Consider the following 18393-nt stretch of genomic DNA (forward strand, 5'->3'; position numbering starts at 1 on the left):
TTCATTTTGAGGGTCTTACTATGTAGCCCAGGCTGGCCAGATGCCCACAGATGCACATGTCATGCCTTTTGAGCGCTAGGATTAAAGGTGTACACCACCAAGCCTGTTTTGTTTTTTGTTTTTTTGGGGTTTTTTGTTTGTTTGTTTGTTTGTTTTTTCGAGACAGGGTTTCTCCGTGTAGCCTTGGCTATCCTGGACTTGCGTTGTAGACCAGGCTGGCCTCGAACTCACAGGGATCCACCTGCCTTTGCCTCCCAAGTGCTGGGATTAAAGGCGTGCGCCACTACCACCAGGCCCAAGCCTGGCTTTTAAAACTTAAGAGACTGTTCCACATTCTGTAGCCCAGGCTGCCCTGGTGCTCACTATATAACCCAGTCGGGCCTCTAACCCCTGGCAACCTCCTGCCTCAGCCTTCTGACAGCTGGGATTACAGGCGTGAGCCACCATGTCTGCCTCTTGTCAGCTGGGTGGACAATCACAGAAGTATACCACTGTGTGTTTGTGTTGGGGCGGGGATGTTTCAGAAAATGTCTGAAGAGAGGGAGCTGCCCAGTACGTGGGTGGCAACACTGCATAAACTGGGGTCTGGGAATGAAAAAAACTGAGAGGGAGCTGAGCCCCAAGCATTCACCTCTTGCGGTTTCCTGCCTGACAGACACAATGTAGCCGGCTGCCTCACACTCCTGCCACGATGGAGCACGTCCTTACATTGTGAACAAATGCAAGCCCTGCCTCCAGTTGCTTCTGCCAGGCATTTTGTCCGTGCAGAGGGACAGGCATAGCCCGCCCACCTTGGCACTCTGTAGTCTGAGGTTAGGGGTTGGCAAGCCTGAACCCATGACCGAAGTAACCTGCTGCCCCCACTCAGAAGCATTTCAGTACTTTCAAATGCTTGGAGGTAAAAGTAAAAGCCACACCAAGTCACGTCAGGCCCACCCTGGGTCCCGCCACACCTGTCTGCTTAGAGCTTGTCTGAGGCAGCAGAGTTAGTCTGGAAAGTTCTCAGGGCCTAAAACATTCACTGAGCGGAGCTGGCAGCTTTGTGTAGTCAGCCACAGCCTGTATACCACACCGAAGGCATTGGAAAGAAGAAAAAAAATTAAAAATTTACACGTGACACAGCCAGAAAAGAACCACTTTATTACAGTCAGCAGAGGCCACACAGCCCACTTTATTCTCTTGCCCAGGAATGAATTTCAGTGACATACCTCAATGAAGCTGATATAAGAGGATTCTATTTCTGTGTGTGCCTAGTGTCCAGAGAAGTCAGAAGAGGGTGTCAGATCCATGTAGGTGCTGGGAGCCAAACTGGGACCTGGGTCTCTGGCACATGCAACCAGTGCTCTTGAGTGCTGTGCTGTGCCATCTCTCTCCCGTGAAGCTGATGGAAGTTCTCAGTGGGAGGAGGTTCTGTGGCTTGTGTGTGTGTGAGAGAGAGAGAGAGAGAGAGACAGACAGACAGACAGACAGACAGACACACAGGGGCAGAGACAAAGAGAAACAGGAATTTCAAACCATAGCTCAGTGCAGCCTAGGCAAGAGCTCTACCCCTCGGCTTCCACCCCAGTCTCTGGGACTTTTTATTCCCTGCGGCGGCTGGAAGGTCTCCTTGGAAGATGGGCTAGACCGGGGCCATCCATGGGAGCCAGGAGTACTCAAGGCCATGGTAGGGGCTGGAAAAGGCTCAGGTTTCCTCAACTTCAGCAAAAAGGATGAGGCCCGTTCATCCTCCAAGAAGGGCAACCCCTAGGGGCTGCGGTGGTGTCACAGGGGGCCAGGAGGGGGCTTCGGCTCTGATTGTGCAAACCCTAAGGTCACATCCTGGGAGAAGAACCGCCAGGTCAGGAAGCCTCCTGGATGTTCCCCAAACTGAAAGCCACACAGAAAAGAATGCACACCCCGGTTCCACACGTGGGGGGGGGGAATCGTCAAAACTGCACAACTGCACGGGGAGCTGTTTTTAAAGCGATCATAGCAGAACCCGAGTGAGCGCTGGGGCTCAGGAAGAGCAGGCTGGCTGTGGGGGAGGGACCGGCGCTTCCCTGCCTGGCGGGAGTGTTCAGGGCTTTGCCCCAGGATGGTTTCAGTAGCTGGAATTTGAGGTTCTACACTCCCGGAGGGAATCCGAAGAAAGTAGCCTCCCCCCAAGACAAGTGAGGGCTTCGGGGATGCCATTAGAAGCACAATTCTTTTCGTCAGTAAGAGAAGCCGTTTATCTTTAATCCTCACTTCTCAGGCAACCTAGATGCTTCCACTCCACTGAAGAACTCTGGGCTACTCCTAAAGAAAGGCAAATCGCCCCCGGCGTCGCGAGGCGTCGCACCTGCCACCAGTTATGGACCAGGGCCGCGGACCTGATGGTGAACTGCTGCTGGGTGGGATCCACAAACCACCCAGGGGGTGAGAGGAAGTTTAGACGTGGCAGAAGCTGGGCAGTCGTCCCCTCCTTGACATTAAACCCGAGAGGGCCAAGAAAAGCGCCCCAGTACAAAAGGCGTTTACGCTGGCATTATTTATAACCGACCTGGGGGAAGGAGGCCAGCCAAGCCCCGCCACGGGGGCCGCTCATAAATCCAGGCACCAAGCCGCAACCGCTGCCGAGCGCGGCAGTTGCCTTCCTCACAATCCGCTGCGCAGGCTTCAGTAGCTACAGGGGCGGCCCGGGTGGGGGTGGGGGTGAGCCATGAACCTCCCATCCGACTTGACTGTGGAACTTTCATCTTCATCTTTACCCCTCCAGCATCTCCTGGCAAGAAAGAAATTACTGAAGATGTTGGGGAAACCTCCTGGGGGCATCATGGGCGAATCCTCCAACCAGAAATTTGGATGGGCGCCAATGACGCAGACCCATACATAGACAGGGGAGTTTCGAACCATCCAGCTGAGGCTCCCGCACTGGTGTCCGCTAGGGAGAAACTTCTGGGGCTGGGGGGGGGGGGGGGGGAGACACTCTCTCCCCTCTCTTGTGGTGATTATCAAGGAGTGTGATTGAGAAAAAGTGATTGACCTGACACCCTTAAATGCCAGGTGCAGTGCAGGAGTGAGGCTCTGGGTAAACGCTTCCGGCTGGATGGCCTTGGGTCAGTTACATCTTCTGGGCCACAGTTGTGTGCTAGCTCTGTGTGATGAGATTTGAGGTCTAGACACTGTCGCCGTTCCCCCCCCCCCCCTTTCATCTGCAGGAACTGGCTCAGAGTTGAGCAGGGAGGCATCCTCTCCCACGGTATGGCACACTGGAGCCGCCTGGGTACCGCCTCACACCAGGAGGGCGACAATCGTGGGCACCAACTGCGGCCTGCAACCCTGTGCTGTGAAATGAAGTGATGTAGATGCAAAGGCTCACCAGGAAGCTAGCTGCGCAGGGATAAGGGGGACTTGTGAGGGGGGGGGGTCTCTGTTTCCCGTGCTGGTGGAAGTCACCACAAACCTCAAGAGATCTGTTCTGTCTGATGAAGGGGGTGGGAGCACCTCCACGGGCCTGCTGGGTGCCCAAGTGAGGGCCGCATACACACAGGCAGACCGGGGCAGAATGTGTAGCTGGACCTGCGTAGTGCAGGGTGGACGTTATGGAGTGATTTTTGTACCTCTTAGCCTCACTTTCCAGAGGGTACCTCAGGGGCGAGTGGTGCGCCTCTCTCTGGCTGTTAAGGGCATATTACACTGCCCACCTTAGCTGCACGTAGCAGGGACCTGGGTGGAGATTTTTCTTCTCCAGGGAAGCAGCAGGGTGGTTTGCGCGGAGTTCACACGTGAGACTGGGGGTGGGTGTTCCTGACGAGCTAGAGCGTGCGTGGGCACCGTCAAGGGCAGCATGCACACCTGCAGCCAGGCTGCCAGGGAGCACCCCACACATTCTCCACTTCCTCCCAGGCTGGGAACCCCCCTGTCCTCCACTACCCAGAGTCCCTCCCTGAGACACGGAGCCCACTGCCTCATTGGCAACCTAGTCTGTTACCAAAAAACGAGCTGCCACATTCCCATGGTGTCTGCGGCTAACTCCTAGTTGTCTCATGGGTCCCATTTCCAAGCTTCCCGTGAGATCCTGGTGTCCTCTGGGGTCCCCGACTCCTCTGCCCATTTTCTGGGGTCAGGCTCCTTGGAGACAGGGCTAGGCAACCGTCTTTGACTACAAAGACAAGGTACCTGCCACAGCCTGTGGATGGTGGGTCAACAGTCCTGCAGCCTCCCAGACAGCCCTACTGTGAAGAGCAAAAGGCAGCCTTCCACCTGCACGGCACAGCCCATGCGCAAAACCATCATGGAAACAGCTACTGGGCATAACGTGCGGATCCACGGAGGTTCGCCTTAGACGGGTGCTACCATACCAGTACATAAGATGGCATTCTCCAGCCTAACTACCCAGGGAGGTCAACAGGCAGATATTCCGCCCCCTGCCCCCCCCCCCCCCCCCCGCCACTTTTCTCTTCGGTTTGTCTGGGAGGCTCCTGCTGTGCCCTGCCCTACAGGAGCACTCAGAGGGAGGAAGGCAGCCCTTAGGGACACACCTGTTGAGGAGAGGAGGACTAAGGTCGGCCTGTGGTCGTATTTCCAGCCAGGGATGGTGGAGCAACACGCCTGCAGCCTCCCCAGCAGTTAAAGGCCCTATTGTGAAACCCAAAAGGCTCAAAATAACCCCAGGAAACAGCCACAGGGCAGCACACGTGGCGAGGCTCCGGTTCCCTTTCACTCCCTCCCCGGCTTTTGACTCTCCCGAGCGCGAGCCAACGGTCCTTTGGACTTCCTGGCCTGTCCCCTGCTGTTCCAGTTGACAGGGCCAGGGGAAGGCGCCTGCTCTGAGCTGGCCCGGTTGGAACCTTCAGGAGGTGGGTGGAGCTTAAATAACTGCAGCTAAGCCCGGCTGGCCTCTGCCTCCTGAAGTCTTCAGCGGGACTAGCTGGGGCTCGCCTGGGGCCTCCACAGCCTTCGGTGGACAGGGCTGTTGCCTCAGGACAGAAGCACGTGGAAGGGCCCAGAGCCTGCCCCTCAACAGCCAGCTCAGAAAAGTGGCTAGCGAAAACGACTGGCCTCAGTTTCTCATGTGATGGCGGGGCGGGGGAGGGGGGGGGACGACACTGCCCAGAAGCCTCCAAGTCATTTGGGTGGTTACTACCACGTGACAGGGCAACCCTGGATACACCCCCATCCCCACACTAGCTGGTTCCACAGATACAGGTGCCAACCCACCTCGCTGGGGAGAGCTGTTAACCTTCCACCCAAGCACTGTTGTGGGACGCTGCCCTGTCGTCACAAGGACCTTGCTCTCTCGCTGGCTCCCGCGTCACCAAGTTCTGCCTTCTCTGGGCTCTGAGAGCCACAGAGTCCACATTTCTTTTCCTTTGACTATGCCAGCAGCCTAAGGCCACTTAGAAGGAGCCCAACATCAGCAGAGTTTGCAGAACAGGGCATAGCTTTGCCATTGGTAGGGTCACCCCCGGGCAAGGGCAAGTCACTCTCCCTGTGTGGGGCTCTGCCTTTAGGAAACGGGGTCTGGGGTTCACCTCGCGAAGCACAACTCCCTGGGCTGCTCCTAAAGCGGCTCTACCATTCTGCAAAGATGGAACAGAGGTGCACTGCATCCTTTGGACAACTTGGAAGTCTTAGCTGACTTGACAGAGCTGGCACATTTCTGGGTTAGACTAACCAGAGACAGGGTGTGCGCACTACACAGCCATCAGCTGTGTGCTCTAGAGATGGCTCAAGCAGCGCAGACCTCCTGGCTTACCTAAAATGAGGATGAGATATTCCAGGCCCTGGGCATGGCAGAGGTGTGTGTGTGTGTGTGTGTAGGGGGGCACACTGCACCAGTTCGCAAGATGTGTGTATGTGTAGGGGGCACACTGCACAGGTTCCCAGGATGTATGTGTATGTGTGTGTAGGGGGCACACTGCATCATTTCCCAGGATGTGTGTGTGTGTGTATGTGTGTGTAGGGGGGCACACTGCACCATTTCCTAGGTGTGTGTGTGTGTGTGTGTGTGTGTGTGTGTGTGTAGGGGGGCACACTGCACCAGTTCACAGGATGTGTGTGTGTATGTGTAAGGGGCACACTGCATAGGTTCCCAGGATGTATGTGTGTGTGTGTGTGTGTGTGTGTAGGGGGGCATACTGAATCATTTCCCAGGATGTATGTGTGTATATGTGTGTGTAGGGGGGCACACTGCACCGTTTCCTAGATGTGTGTGTGTGTGTAGGGGGGCACACTGCATCATTTCCCAGGATGTGTGTGTGTGTGTGTGTGTATGTGTGTATGTGTGTGTAGGGGGGCACACTGCACCATTTCCTAGATGTGTGTGTGTGTAGGGGGGCACACTGCACCAGTTCGCAGGATGTGTGTGTGTATGTGTAAGGGGCACACTGCATAGGTTCCCAGGATGTGTGTGTGTGTGTGTGTGTGTAGGGGTGCATACTGCATCATTTCCCAGGATGTGTGTGTGTGTATATGTGTGTGTAGGGGGGCACACTGCACCGTTTCCTAGATGTGTGTGTGTGTGTGTAGGGGGGCACACCGCACCAGTTCGCAGGATGTATGTGTGTATGTGTAAGGGGCACACTGCATAGGTTCCCAGGATGTGTGTGTGTGTGTATGTGTAGGGGTGCATACTGCATCATTTCCCAGGATGTGTGTGTGTGTATGTGTGTGTATGTGTGTGTAGGGGGGCACACTGCACCGTTTTCTAGATGTGTGTGTGTGTGTGTGTGTGTGTGTGTGTGTAGGGGGGCACACTGTACCAGTTCACAGGATGTGTGTGTGTATGTGTAGGGGGCACACTGCACAGGTTCCCAGGATGATGTGTGTGTGTGTGTGTGTGTGTGTGTGTGTGTGTGTGTAGGGGGACATACTGCATCATTTCCCAGGATGTGTGTGTGTGTGAGTGTGTAAGGGGCACACTGCACTGGTTCCCAGGATGGCCTCAGGGTGATGGTGTCACATTTCCAGCCTCCACCTCATCCCTCCAGGCCCCTCCCAGTGCAGAAGGGAAGGCAGGCATCCAGGTCACACAGAGGCCAGGGTGGAACTGAGTGAGATCCAGACTGCCTGGGGACTGTCACTGTCCCAACCCAGCCACACATCTGCAGAGACAGGATGGAGCACCAGGCTGGGAGGTCCCCTTGCAGGGGAGGCCTAGGAATGCTTGCCTCCTGCTTCCGATTTCAGTCATCCTTTCGGGAGCTCTCTCGGGGAGAATCAGAGACAGGGTTAGACGTGGGAAAAGGGACCAGTCATCACCACCCCCTTCACAGCTCAGGCCTGAAGCCACAGTCAGAGGGCAGGCGGGCTGTTGGCAAGTACTTTGTGCCAGGTGTTCAACATGTGTGCTCTTATTTCAACTCCGAGAACACTCTGTGGTGTTGTTTCTGTTCTTATAAAGACGGGGAAACTGAGCCACAGAGAGCTTAGGTGTTCCCTCCCTCCCTCCCTCTCACTTTGAGCCAGGGCCCAGGGTAGAGAACAGGAGGGGTGTCAAGGAAGGCACAGGCCTCACACACACTGCTCTGGTACCGAGGCCAGCTGGAACACTCAGGCCCCTGAACACAAGGCTCCAGGAAGGAGCAAGTCGGACCAGCCAAGGCCCCAGAAACAGAGCGATCCCCAAGAGCATTCTCAGCTGGGGGTGGAGGGGTGGGGGAGGGGCTACGGGACGCTGGAGCAAGGGCCCAAAGCTCAGGAGGAGCCTGCTATGGAAAAGAGGAATCGGCAGAAAAGAGGGAAAAAAAGAGGAAAAGGCAGAAACTGGTGAGCCCTGGGGCCAGAGCTCAGAGGGGCTGGGGACCTAGAGAGATTCAGCCACATGGGCCAGGAGCACGCGCAAACCTTTTGGGGGAGGGGGCTCCAAAACCTTTAGGACAGTACCAGGGAGCCATAGAGGGTTTTCAGCTGGGTCAGATTCACAGTGAACTGATGCTCCTGTGCGGGACCAGTTAGCAGGAGCAAAGTGGCGGCCAGACCACGGGGACTCTTAAGGGATGGAGTGGCCTGGACAGGACAGTGGCTACCAGGAGTGCGAACGGGGCTGGTTCTAGATGAAAGGTGTGGCTGCAGGGGAGTGGAGAGCACCGAGACCCGAGTGTGCTCTGGTGGTGAGTGGGCCCTCGGTGTAGAGGTTCAGGAACGGATTGGGGGGCCCAGGCAGCAGAGAGTGAAGCTTGTGCCTAGGGTTTATAATTCGGGTTGGGGGAGGGACCCTCTGGAGGACAGAAAGGCCGGGAGGCAGGAAAGTCACACGGAGGCTTGGAGAGTGGGATTAGTAAAAGCAGATGCCTCCGGCCTTAGCCCGGAGAGCAGAGGGGGAACGGGAGGGCCGGGCGTCGGTGAGGCATGGGCACCGTCTCCAGATCGACTTGGGAGGCTCTGCGGCCGGGGGATGCCGGTCTCCGGGGGCAGAGGGGCGCGGGCCGCGCGCAGCCGTCTCTCATTAGCGTGGGCCGCGGGCTAATCAATCCCAGGCGGGGGCTCCCGGGCCTCGTCCGCATCATGGAAACTGGCCGCGCGCCCGGTGGAGCCAGCGGGGCCGTCGGCGGGGCCCGGCCGGGCGCCTCTCCGTCGAGGGCGCGGGCGGAGGGGGGTCGCGGGGTCCGGGGCGGAGCTCAGCCACCCCGCGCCCTTTCTGGAGCTGGCCCAGGGCACGGCGAGGGTAGGGGGCCCGGTCTGCGGGACCTCGGGCAGGGGTCGCTCCGTGTGAGGCCCGGGCCTGGCGCCGCTTCTCTCCGGGACCCTGGGGCCTCCTCCGGCCGAGACCGGACGCCCCGATCCCGCTGCCCGCGGCCTCCTGCTGCCGGGGCCACGGCGCACGGCCTTCTGGAGCAGCTCCAGCGTGCGGCCCCGACCCCGGGGCGGTGCTGCTCCGGCCCAGACACGGCCCACGGAGGCCTCGGGCGGAGGAGGCTGAAAAAGAGGCCAGGCGGCGGGAAAAGGGGATGATTCATCCCCGGGAGCCCGAATCGGAAACACTGCAATCTGGGAACAGCCTTGCCTGGGCCGGCGAGAGATCCAGGAGGAGAGTCCGTCCCGCGAGGACCTGCGCCCGGTACTGGCAGTCTCCTGCCTCCAGCCTCGGCCCTAACCCGGCCGTGGGGGGAGGGGGAGGCCTCTTCTGGAGGAGTGGAAAAGAATCCTGGACAAAGTCTGCCGCTGCCTCCTCTGCTCTGACTGGCTGGTCTCGGCCAGAGCGGTTTTCCCAGAGTCTAGCTCAAGTCTCTCCTGCTGCAGTTCCAGCGCTGGCTGAGGAAGTCTGCAAGGAGTGGGCGAGCAAGGCGAAGCCGGAGTCAGAGACACCCCCGCCGGCCTGCGTTGCGGTATGTAAAGCGCAGTAGGGGGGAGGTGGGGTGCGCGCGCGCGCACGACCTGCAGCCCCAGGCGGTCCGAGCGCCCCCTCCCCTGGTTACTTCGGGGCGGCCACGTGCGAGGGTGGGGTCCAGCCCGGGAGGTACTTACCCCGGCCACGGCCGCAGGGGTTGGGGGGGGGGGTGCACGCGGGCGGGCGGAGCGCGCTCAGGCTGCAGGAGCCCCGCAGCCCCTCTGCACCCAAGCCCTGCAGCCCCTTCCCTGCGCACCGCCCGCGGGCCCGGCCAACGCTGGCTCCCAGCTCCGCTGCGGAAAACCCGAGCGGGGGCGGCTCCCTGCCTTGCGGCCCCGGGAAAATCCGGGGGTGGCCGCCAGGGATCTCCAAGCGGCCGGCCGAAGCGGCCCCGAGCGTCCCTCCTCCGGAGCCCGGCCCGTCGGGTCAGTGTCTGCCTCTCTGCTTGTCCCCGCAGAGCGCCCGGACGACTGCGCGATGACGGCCGGGAGCTCCGGAGACGGCGGCGCGCGCAGGAGCCCCGAGGGCCGCGTCTCGCGCCTGGGCCGCCGCCTGGGCCGGCGCCGGCGGCCGCGCTCCCCGCCGGAGCCGCTGCGGGTGAGGGCGCGGCTGCGGCTGCGCTCGCCGTCGGGGGCGTTCGCGGCACTGGGCGCGCTCGTGGTGCTGGTGGGCATGGGCATCGCCGTGGCAGGCTACTGGCCGGGCCGCGCCTCCCACGCCCACGGCCCGAGAACCGGCCGCTCTCACGGGCCCCACGAGCGCCTGCGGCTGCTGGGGCCAGTGATCATGGGCGTCGGCCTATTCGTGTTCATCTGTGCCAACACGCTGCTCTACGAGAACCGAGACCTAGAGACGCGGCGACTCCGCCGGGGCGTGCTGAGGGCGCAGGCGCTGCGGCCACCCGACGGCCCGGGCTGGGATACGCTGCTGCCCAGTCCCACGCATGGGTCCCCGGGCGCCGTCGCGGAGCCGGAGACTTGGGACCTGGCCCCGAGGCGGGGCCCCTCGCCCGTCCCGTCAGTGCGCAGCCTGCGGTCTGAACCTGCCAACCCTCGCTCGGGTCTGCCTGCACTGTTCCACAGCTACCCGTTGAAGGGGCCAGGGCTGCCACCACCCTGGGGTCCTCGGACTCAGACTGGCCATGTGATCATCACAGTGCAACCCTCTGGTTCCTGCATCGAACATTCCAAGTCTTTGGACCTGGGCCTGGGGGAGCTCTTACTGGGGGCCCCTGCAGCTCGGGACTGTGCCCACCGAAGCTGGCCACGGCTGGACCGAGTCAGTTTGGGAGGCTATGCCAAATTAGGAGGGGACTTGGGGGCCCGGGTCTGAGGTGCAAGGGATAACTTGCTAGGAGGCTACCAAGAATGGACCATGGGATTGGGACACCACAAGTCCATTGTCCAATGGCCGCTCCAGTCACCTCCGATGCTAGGCTGGATGCTGTGGTGGTAGCAGTCGCTAAGGCTCCTCACCTGCATGTGTAGAGCAATGCCAGCTGCATCGGGCGAGCCCCCCGGGACATGGGTTAATGTGGACACCAGCATGATTTAGCCTCAGGAATTTCATCAGCCCATGTGGCCTTAGCCCAGGACCAGTACCTGAGGGGCTGCAGGCTAGGCCAAGAGCATCCAGAGATGCACCAGGTATCTTGGCAAACGCAACAGTGGTAGGTAGGCTGGGATGTCCCAAACTGGGACAGGCTCCCTCCAGGATGCAGTGGTGATGGAGGTGGGCCCACTGGGGGAAGGTGGGCCATGAGGTAGGAGGTGACCGCACCTCCAACTGCCACCACCTCAAGTCTGTTCTTCAGCCACTCGGGCTCTGTCCCCCGCAGGGTTAACTACTGCCAATGCCCCCGACCCTGGGGTGGGACTGCTTCCCGGGGAGACAGGTCTCACTTTAGTCTGGCCCGTGCCGCAAAGCCTCCCCATGTTGGCAGTAGGCACCCGGCAGTTTCTTTCCTCAGCCCAGAACTGCACTCTAGCCATTGTGGGCGGCTTACTGTACACAGCGGCTCTTCCTGTTTCGTCTCCTTGCCCAGGTTTAATTTTTTCCCCCATGCTTTTGTTAGAAGAGAAATTTAAAAGTGCATCAATCCTCACAGGGTTTTTTTTTTTTTTTAGTTTATTGAAAAATGCCATACAAGAAGCAAGACCAAACACCTAAACACTACAGCCACACTTGTCACTATGAAAGGCGCAGACAGCAGCAGGCCTGACTAGGATTACTGCCTATCTCACCTAAGGGTTTTTTCAGTTGGACTCTGCCGCCATAGCTCCTGTTTTGTCAAATGTAAACAACTACTTGATATGATTCATTATTTTTTAAAAAAAATTTACAAAGCTCCTTCATTTTTGTCATCAAAATAATACATCTGAGAGATATTTGTAATAACAACCAGCCTGGGACTGGAACGTCCCATGAGCACTGGGGGTGCTGGCTGTGCTGTAGCCCCGGCTCTATTTCTCAAGGTGGGCCAGGGCACCCCAGAATATACTGCTGGCCTGAGGTGGGTCCGCGGAGTTAGCCTCCTTGGGCCCTCAGCTTACGAATATAGGGCTTGCTTTGTGGGTGGGTGACAGAGATCTCATGTGGTTCGAAGGAAATCTACTTCTGAAGTAAAAATAAAACTGCAGTTGGGATTGCTACTGTGGTGTGTGTGTCTGAGTCACTTTAGGAAAACTCCTGCCAAGTCAGTCTATGACCCTGGAGATGGGGCTGCCCTCCCCCCTCACTCCTTCTACCTGGACAGAGTCTGTTCCTCACACACAACTGCAGAAAGAAAGAAAGATTAAAAAAAAAAAAAATCCAAACAATTACCAGATCCCAAGATCTGTTGCCAGAGCCAGCAAAGGAGGGGGAGGAAGCTGGAGGGACAGCAGAAATTCTGGACCAATTTCCAGACAAAGGCAGCAGCAAAGGGGAGCAGAGTTCAGGAGTTCAGGAACCCAAGCCTGAGGTCCTGACAGGGGTGGCGTGGAGCACAGTGCTGAGTGGGCGGGCATCCTCCCTCAGAGCCCGGTTGGAGCTGGCGTCCCTGCGGCACAGACGTCTCTGGCTCAGCCCCACTCTGCAAGTTTGCTTCTGGGAGTGGAATGCAAGCCTGCCCCTCTGCCACCTGGGCCGCTCCCCCTCCTTAGAGCAAGCTGCCGTTGGTAACAGTCTCACCAGAGCTAAAAGAAAACTGCACACTCAAAACCAGTTCAAAGTTGCTGAATTTGTATACAGAGCATTCAAGCCAGGAGGCCAGAAACTGCGGTGGCTTCCGCCTCCGCTCCCGCGCACTGCCTCTCAGCCCCCCTCCCCCCCCCTCCCCCCCCCTTCCCCCCCCCCCCCCCCCCCCCCGCCACTGCTGCCAGTGACCCGCCGCCAACCCTCATCACGTTCATTCCAGCCCAAGAATTAGGATTCAACTAATCTTCCGGGGCAGATGTTTGTAGGAAGTTAGCTGGAGGATTACAGGGGCCTGGTTTGGGGGATGGAAAAAAAAAAAATCCTTCAAATTCTTACCACCAATTGAGGACATCAGGCTCCCTTTAAAAAAAAAAAAAATCAATAATTTAAAAAAAGGAAAAAGGAAACTAAATCCAAAATCCACCATAAAATCAAGCCCTCAAAAAAACCTGACAAGCCTTCTCGGGCAATGAGTGGGCTGAGCAGAGCTGGCTCACGCCCACCCTGGCCGGGGATGGCCACCAGGAGATGGGAAAGTCCCTCGCTCCTAGAGGGCCTCCTCAGGCCTATGCAGAGAGAAGGGGCATAAGCACACACCCTCCTCCCTCACCGTGAGGCCCAGGCTGAGGCTGGACGCACTCCTTCAAGGCATCCAGTTGAGGTAAGGGCGGCCACTCCCCCGGGGTGAAACTTACTCCCTGAACAAGGCATGATTTCTAAAAACCTCATTAACTTCTCTCCCCCAAACTACAACTAAAAGTGTTCCATTGGCACTTTCCGCCAAAAGTGCCGAGTTTTTTTCCGTGCATTCCGGTCTCCCGAGACGGGAGCTGTGGAACGCTTGATGAAGCTGCTGTTTCCAAAAAGGGACAGGGCAGTGGGGGGGGGGGGGCGGGGGAGGGGGGCAGGGAGGTGAAGGCCACAGATGCGTTCAAAGGCTCACAGTATCGGCTCTATCTGAAGCAACTGATTCGACTTTAGCTCCAAACAGAAAGGGGGGTTGTGACATCACACATGCTCAGCGGAGAGTTCTGCCTCACCAAACACCCTGCAGGGGGAGGTCATGCTCCTAGGGTCTGTGACCAGGGCATCTGCGCCTGCCTGACATTCGCTGGTGCATGAAGTTTTTGTGTCATCAGAAGCTGGGACAGGAGCAGGAGGTCCCACGGAGCTGGCTGACAGGGTCTGTGGAGGATCCTGGAGAGGTCTGTGGATCCCGCCAGAGGTCCAAGTTGAAAATGAGCGCGGAGAGGCTAGGTTGAGGGGTTACCAACCAACCCATTAAAAAAAAACAAAAAACAAAAATGTCTTAAAAACAGTCCATAGAGTGAAAAGTTGACAACTTCTGCATATCACAATATAGAGAACATCCGTGGCTTCTAGAAAGGTCTCTGGGTATAAATTCTGAGTAGAAAATGAAGTTGGTTTTCTGTGGTGCGGAACAGTCTTCAAAGTCTGAAGTCTGACTGCTGCAGGCTGGCTTCTTTATCACATGCTGGCTTCTCTTGGATGGGGAAGGGTGGGGACGGGGCAGGACAGTCCCTACAGGGAAGAAAGAGCACAAGTTGGAACTCCCCCCAACAAAATTCTCCTGGCTGTGACAGGGGGCTGCACTGACGCCCTCTCGGGCATTCTCCTTAGGCATGTATCTGGGTGCCTGCATGCCCAGCTGTCAGAGCTCCGTGCCTCCCAACACCCTGTGCGTGCGTGCATGCATACATGCGTGCGTTCTTGCAGAAGCTTGGCCCAGCTCCTCTCAGCTCTGTTCGCTAGCCCTCCTCGGGTCTGGCCAACAGCTCCTGGAGTCGCCAAGGGCAGAATAACAATGAGAGACAGCAGGGGACTCCAGAGGTGGGTGACGGTTCAGACCCAAGTCAGAGGTATCTCCTCCTACTCAAACTGCTGGCAGCACGGAGGCAGAGGGACACACATGACTTGGCTGCACTGGCTGGGGTTCACACCGTTAACACCAGCTATGCCTTAACGTCACTGAGTCCCAGTGGAGACATGTCTTAGGGTCAGGAGCTCGCAAGTGTCCAGAGTGCCACAGAGTCTCTCTGGCTGAGGTGGTGGCCCTCCCAGGTCCCAGTGGGGACACTTTTACCTGAGCTCATTCCTCAGAGATCTCAGTCTCCTGGTGGACCACCACCTTGGTCACTGACATGTCTGGGTGCTGTTCCTTGGCCTCCTTGATGGCTTGTACAAGGACCTGTGAAAAAAGTCAGAGTTGTTTGTTTTTCCCCATAGACAGGAGAAGAGCAACCTAGCTGGTGCAGGAAGCCTGGGGCACTTCTGTGACGGTGGTGGTACCAGGGCAGCACACAGCACACCCCAACTGGATCAGTGCTTTGTCCTGCCCTGCGGAGGAAGGTGCCTGGGCTCAGACCACAAAAGCAGGGAAAGGCAGAGGTTTTTCTTCAGAGGAACAGGCAACCTCAGAAGTGGGAAGACTCATTTCTGTCGTGAATCTCTAGAGCAGAAACCATGTCAGGAAGGTGAGGAAGAACACAGGTTTTAAAAAAGAAGAGGTGTCTCTGGCAAAAGTGGATGGAAGGCAGGCAGGCAGGCAGGCTGACCTGCGGCACGCTAAGGGACTGGCCTAAGCACACTCGTTTACTCAGTCTTCACAGCAGAGTGAGTCAGGGCTCCGCTGCTGCGAGTTGCACTCTATAAACAAGGCCAGCCGCAGGCAGGACATAGATGCCAAGTCCCTTCACAGCTGGGAGCACAACCAGGCTTCGGAATCTAAGTCTCTTCTTTGCCACATAGTCCCTTAGGTTCCAGGGTGCCAATCACTGTGGCACCCTACAGAGCACAGCTACAGAGCACGGAGGGACGGTGACAGCAGGCAGCGCACCACTCTCAGGGAAGCCTGTGAGAGCTGTCTGCCTGAGGCTTCCAGACAGGACTAGGGAGAGACAGCTTCTCTGGCATTTAGAGTCCCACAAAACCTGCTGTCTCTGCTGACCCCTGCTCCTCTTCGCTGACCCAGCTGCTACAGTATAACACCCACCCCTCTCCCCTCCCCCTCCCCCTCCCGGCCACCCCCTCAAGCCCTCTCCCCGGAGGCTTCACCTCCCTCTAGGAAAGCCTGCGCCATTTGGCTTTCCTAAGGGCAGCTCACTCCACCTCCTCCCCGCAGGAGCCTTCCATTCCTAGAAAAACCCAGGGGCCCTGGAGCTCTCCCTGAGCCATCAAGTACCATTACAAGACTCTGACCCATGCTGATCTTCCTTTGACAGGGAAAAGCCACAGCTCGAAGCTGCCCAAGGTTGTATATAACAGATCAGGGGCAGAGTTAGGGTTCAGGCATTTATGCCAAATACCCTCCGCTCCACAGCTCTTGTGTCCAGAGCACAGATAATACCCACAGCAGGGTTCAGGCCACAGGTTGCAGGGCTGGTAGCCCAGAAGACCCCCTGAGCTCAGCACACAGCCCACAAGGCCCCTACTTGGCTTCCAGCCAGGCTTCCAGGCCCCTGGGCGCAGTGTCCACCACACTGAGTTGCAGCCCTGCGGCTCCTCCTGGCTGTTCTCCGGCACATCAGCAGAGGCCGGCCGCTGCTCTGCCCCCTCCACCGGCTTCTTCCACCCCCTCTCCTCTGCAGCTTCACCGTGCCGAGAATTGGGAACATTAATTCTGACCTTATTATTCGCTAATTGCTTGTAGCACACAATTAGCACCTAATTAACATAAAAACATAGAATTTTAGCACCCAGAAGGACCCAGGAATTATCTGGATCAACCCACTCTCTTTTACAGATGTCAGACCTAAAGTGATCTACCCAAGGTCACACAGCCAATTGGTGACAGACTCAGGGCACAGAGTAAGTTCCACATCTCCTGGTGTCCTGCCCACCTCTTGCTCTGTGCAATGCAATCGGCTTGCCTCCCCTTTGTTTCTGTGCCCCCCGCCACTCCCGAATGACTACCCAAGACTCCATGAACTTGGAGCCCACATGCGCAAGCCTTCTCCTCCACACACACCTATTTGTTATTTGAGACAGGGTCTCACTTGTGTAGCTCAGGCTGCCTGTGATGGGCTTCCTGCCTCAGCCTCCTGAGTGCTAGGACAGCAGGTGTGGGTGGCCACCATGCCCACGCACTGCCTGTCTACCCTGCTCACAGCTCCCCCCTCCCCTCGCAGGCTTCCATATTTTGGGTCCCCTGGCTCATCTTCAGAGCTGAAGCGGCCCGCCCACCAAGGCCCCCTTCCCGCACTTCCCACCTGATCGTGGTCAATATCGGCATCTCCTGTGATCACAATTCTCTTCTCAATCCGGGTCTCGGAAATCCCGCCTTTTACAGTCTGAAACCGAAGGAGAGGCCGGGTGAGAGCCACGCACAGCAGGAAGGAAAAGCTCCCATCCAACATGCCTCCTGTGAACGTAGCCCAGGCACAGCGCCACGGTGCCAGCACCACCCAGGACAGAACAGGCCCCGCCAGGAGGACAGTCCTGCTCCCAACCTTGGGCCACTAACAAAAGGAAACAGTTTGTTATTGACTTTTTTTTTTCTTCTTCCCAGACACTACAGAAACCCATCAAGGAACAGTGGTGTCCCTTTTTATTCTTCTGTATTTTCACTTGATTCTGTTCAGGATGAGAACACAGCTTCAAACTGGGACCTCCTATTTTAAAGCATTTCACCATCATTAACGTCAAAAGAGACTTAAACAATCTCAAGTAGGGACAAACAAGGAACGCCAAGATCCAGACACATGGAATAGCCGGCTTGCTGTCATCTGTGTATTATGACAAAGCCTGGCTAAAATTTTCTCTTTCTTTCTTCTCTAAATTTTTTTTTACACCTATAACAAATTGCAGGCCAGGTGTAATCCCAGCCCTTCTGAGCCGGAGGTAAGTATTTATGAGCTCCAGATGAGCCTGGGCTACAGAATGAGTGAGATGTCTCAACATAAAGAAAAAAAGAACATGGTGGGAGGTGACATGACTTTCTTACAGCAAACATGGACTGCCCAATTTTCTGAGGGATAATTCCAATTTTTGACACTTTGTCCCCATTGTTTCCTGTAAAGCAGTCTGATGGTTTTCAGCGTTTCAGCTCCAAACCTTGGCTTCCTTGGCCTCTCAGGACGCAGCATTAACCAGTTCATCAGATCAGGGTTCTGGTATCTAGCTCAGAAAATACGACTGTACCATACCAACAATCCACGTCCTTAAACTGTGCGCGTGCGTGCGTGCGTGTGTGTGTGTGTGCTTGTGTGTCTGTGTGTATATGCACGCTGAGGATGGAACCCACAGCTTGTGCGTGGTAGGTAGGCGCTCTGCCACTGAACTATACCCCCACCCCAAGCTGCATTTAGGCTTCCTCCGCAGCAGGATGGACCGATCTGTAGTTTTAAAAAATGACTACATATGGCCTTCCCAGCTGTATTCTGGGGAAGGCATCATCAGGTCCTTCCACCTGGGACGCTTTTGAGTAATGTAAGGCAATAGTGACGGAGCTGAGAGCCATGGCTGACGTAGATCCCGTTACCTTGGTAATCTGTGTTGTGGTCGTGCTGCTTGTGGTCTCAGAGGTGATGGTCTGAGCGGTCAGCAAGACTCCAGGGTCCAGGTCCCCATTACTCTCCTCAGTCTGCGTAAGAAAGGACAAGTCATCAGGCCCCTCAGGAGGCCTTGGGGACAAACCCCCAGGTGCAACATGGCTCTTCGGCTGGACATTCTACCTCAAAAACCTAATTCCCAGCCTGGCATGGTGGCGCACGCCTTTAATGCCAGCACTCGGGAGGCACAGGCAGGCGGATCTCTGTAAGTTGGAGGCCAGCCTGGTCTACAAAGCGAGTCTAGGATCAGCCAGGGCTACACAGAGAAACCCTGTCTCGAAAAACCAAAAAAGGAAAAACAAAGACAAAACCAAAAAGACCTAATTCCCACACAGTGACTCTCAACTGATA

The 18393-nt window shown here is 57.0% G+C and overlaps 2 protein-coding genes across 16 annotated transcripts in view; one reads left to right on the top strand and one right to left on the bottom strand.

The window, feature by feature from the left end:
- Positions 1 to 6862: 6862 nt before the first annotated feature.
- Positions 6863 to 13365, top strand: TMEM200B (transmembrane protein 200B). 3 transcript variants are annotated; one of them, XM_084787540.1, is made up of 4 exons: positions 6863 to 7734; positions 7920 to 8078; positions 9208 to 9293; positions 9753 to 10471. In XM_084787540.1, the coding sequence occupies exons 2-4, from the start codon at positions 8022 to 8024 to the stop codon at positions 10333 to 10335; spliced, it is 726 nt and encodes a 241-aa protein (XP_084643666.1). In that variant the 5' UTR covers positions 6863 to 7734; positions 7920 to 8021; the 3' UTR covers positions 10336 to 10471. The 3 variants fall into 3 exon arrangements, with proteins under 3 accessions (XP_084643666.1, XP_084643665.1, XP_084643664.1); XM_084787539.1 differs by lacking the exon at positions 7920 to 8078 and having other exon boundaries at positions 7679 to 7734; positions 9753 to 13365; XM_084787538.1 differs by lacking the exons at positions 6863 to 7734; positions 7920 to 8078 and adding an exon at positions 8969 to 9025 and having other exon boundaries at positions 9753 to 13365.
- A 312-nt stretch (positions 13366 to 13677) lies between these two features.
- EPB41 (erythrocyte membrane protein band 4.1) overlaps positions 13678 to 18393 on the bottom strand; it is a 154869-nt gene continuing 150153 nt past the window's right edge. For all 13 annotated transcript variants that reach the window (XM_084787466.1, XM_084787462.1, XM_084787459.1 and 10 more), the window contains 4 exons: positions 17973 to 18074; positions 16702 to 16782; positions 14577 to 14681; positions 13678 to 14014 (listed from right to left, as the gene is read on the bottom strand). In XM_084787466.1, the coding sequence (XP_084643592.1) occupies positions 14583 to 14681; positions 16702 to 16782; positions 17973 to 18074 (282 nt within the window). In that variant the 3' untranslated portion in view covers positions 13678 to 14014; positions 14577 to 14582. The remainder of the gene's footprint in view (positions 14015 to 14576; positions 14682 to 16701; positions 16783 to 17972; positions 18075 to 18393) is intronic.

The sequence above is a fragment of the Acomys minous genome (assembly GCF_964271855.1).
Source record: "Acomys minous genome assembly, chromosome: 6".
Taxonomy (NCBI): Eukaryota; Metazoa; Chordata; class Mammalia; order Rodentia; family Muridae; genus Acomys; species Acomys minous.

Coding starts and splice junctions, on each gene's coding strand:
- TMEM200B (XM_084787539.1), top strand. CDS start 9,773: ATGACGGCCGGGAGCTCCGGAGACGGCGGCGCGCGCAGGAGCCCCGAG.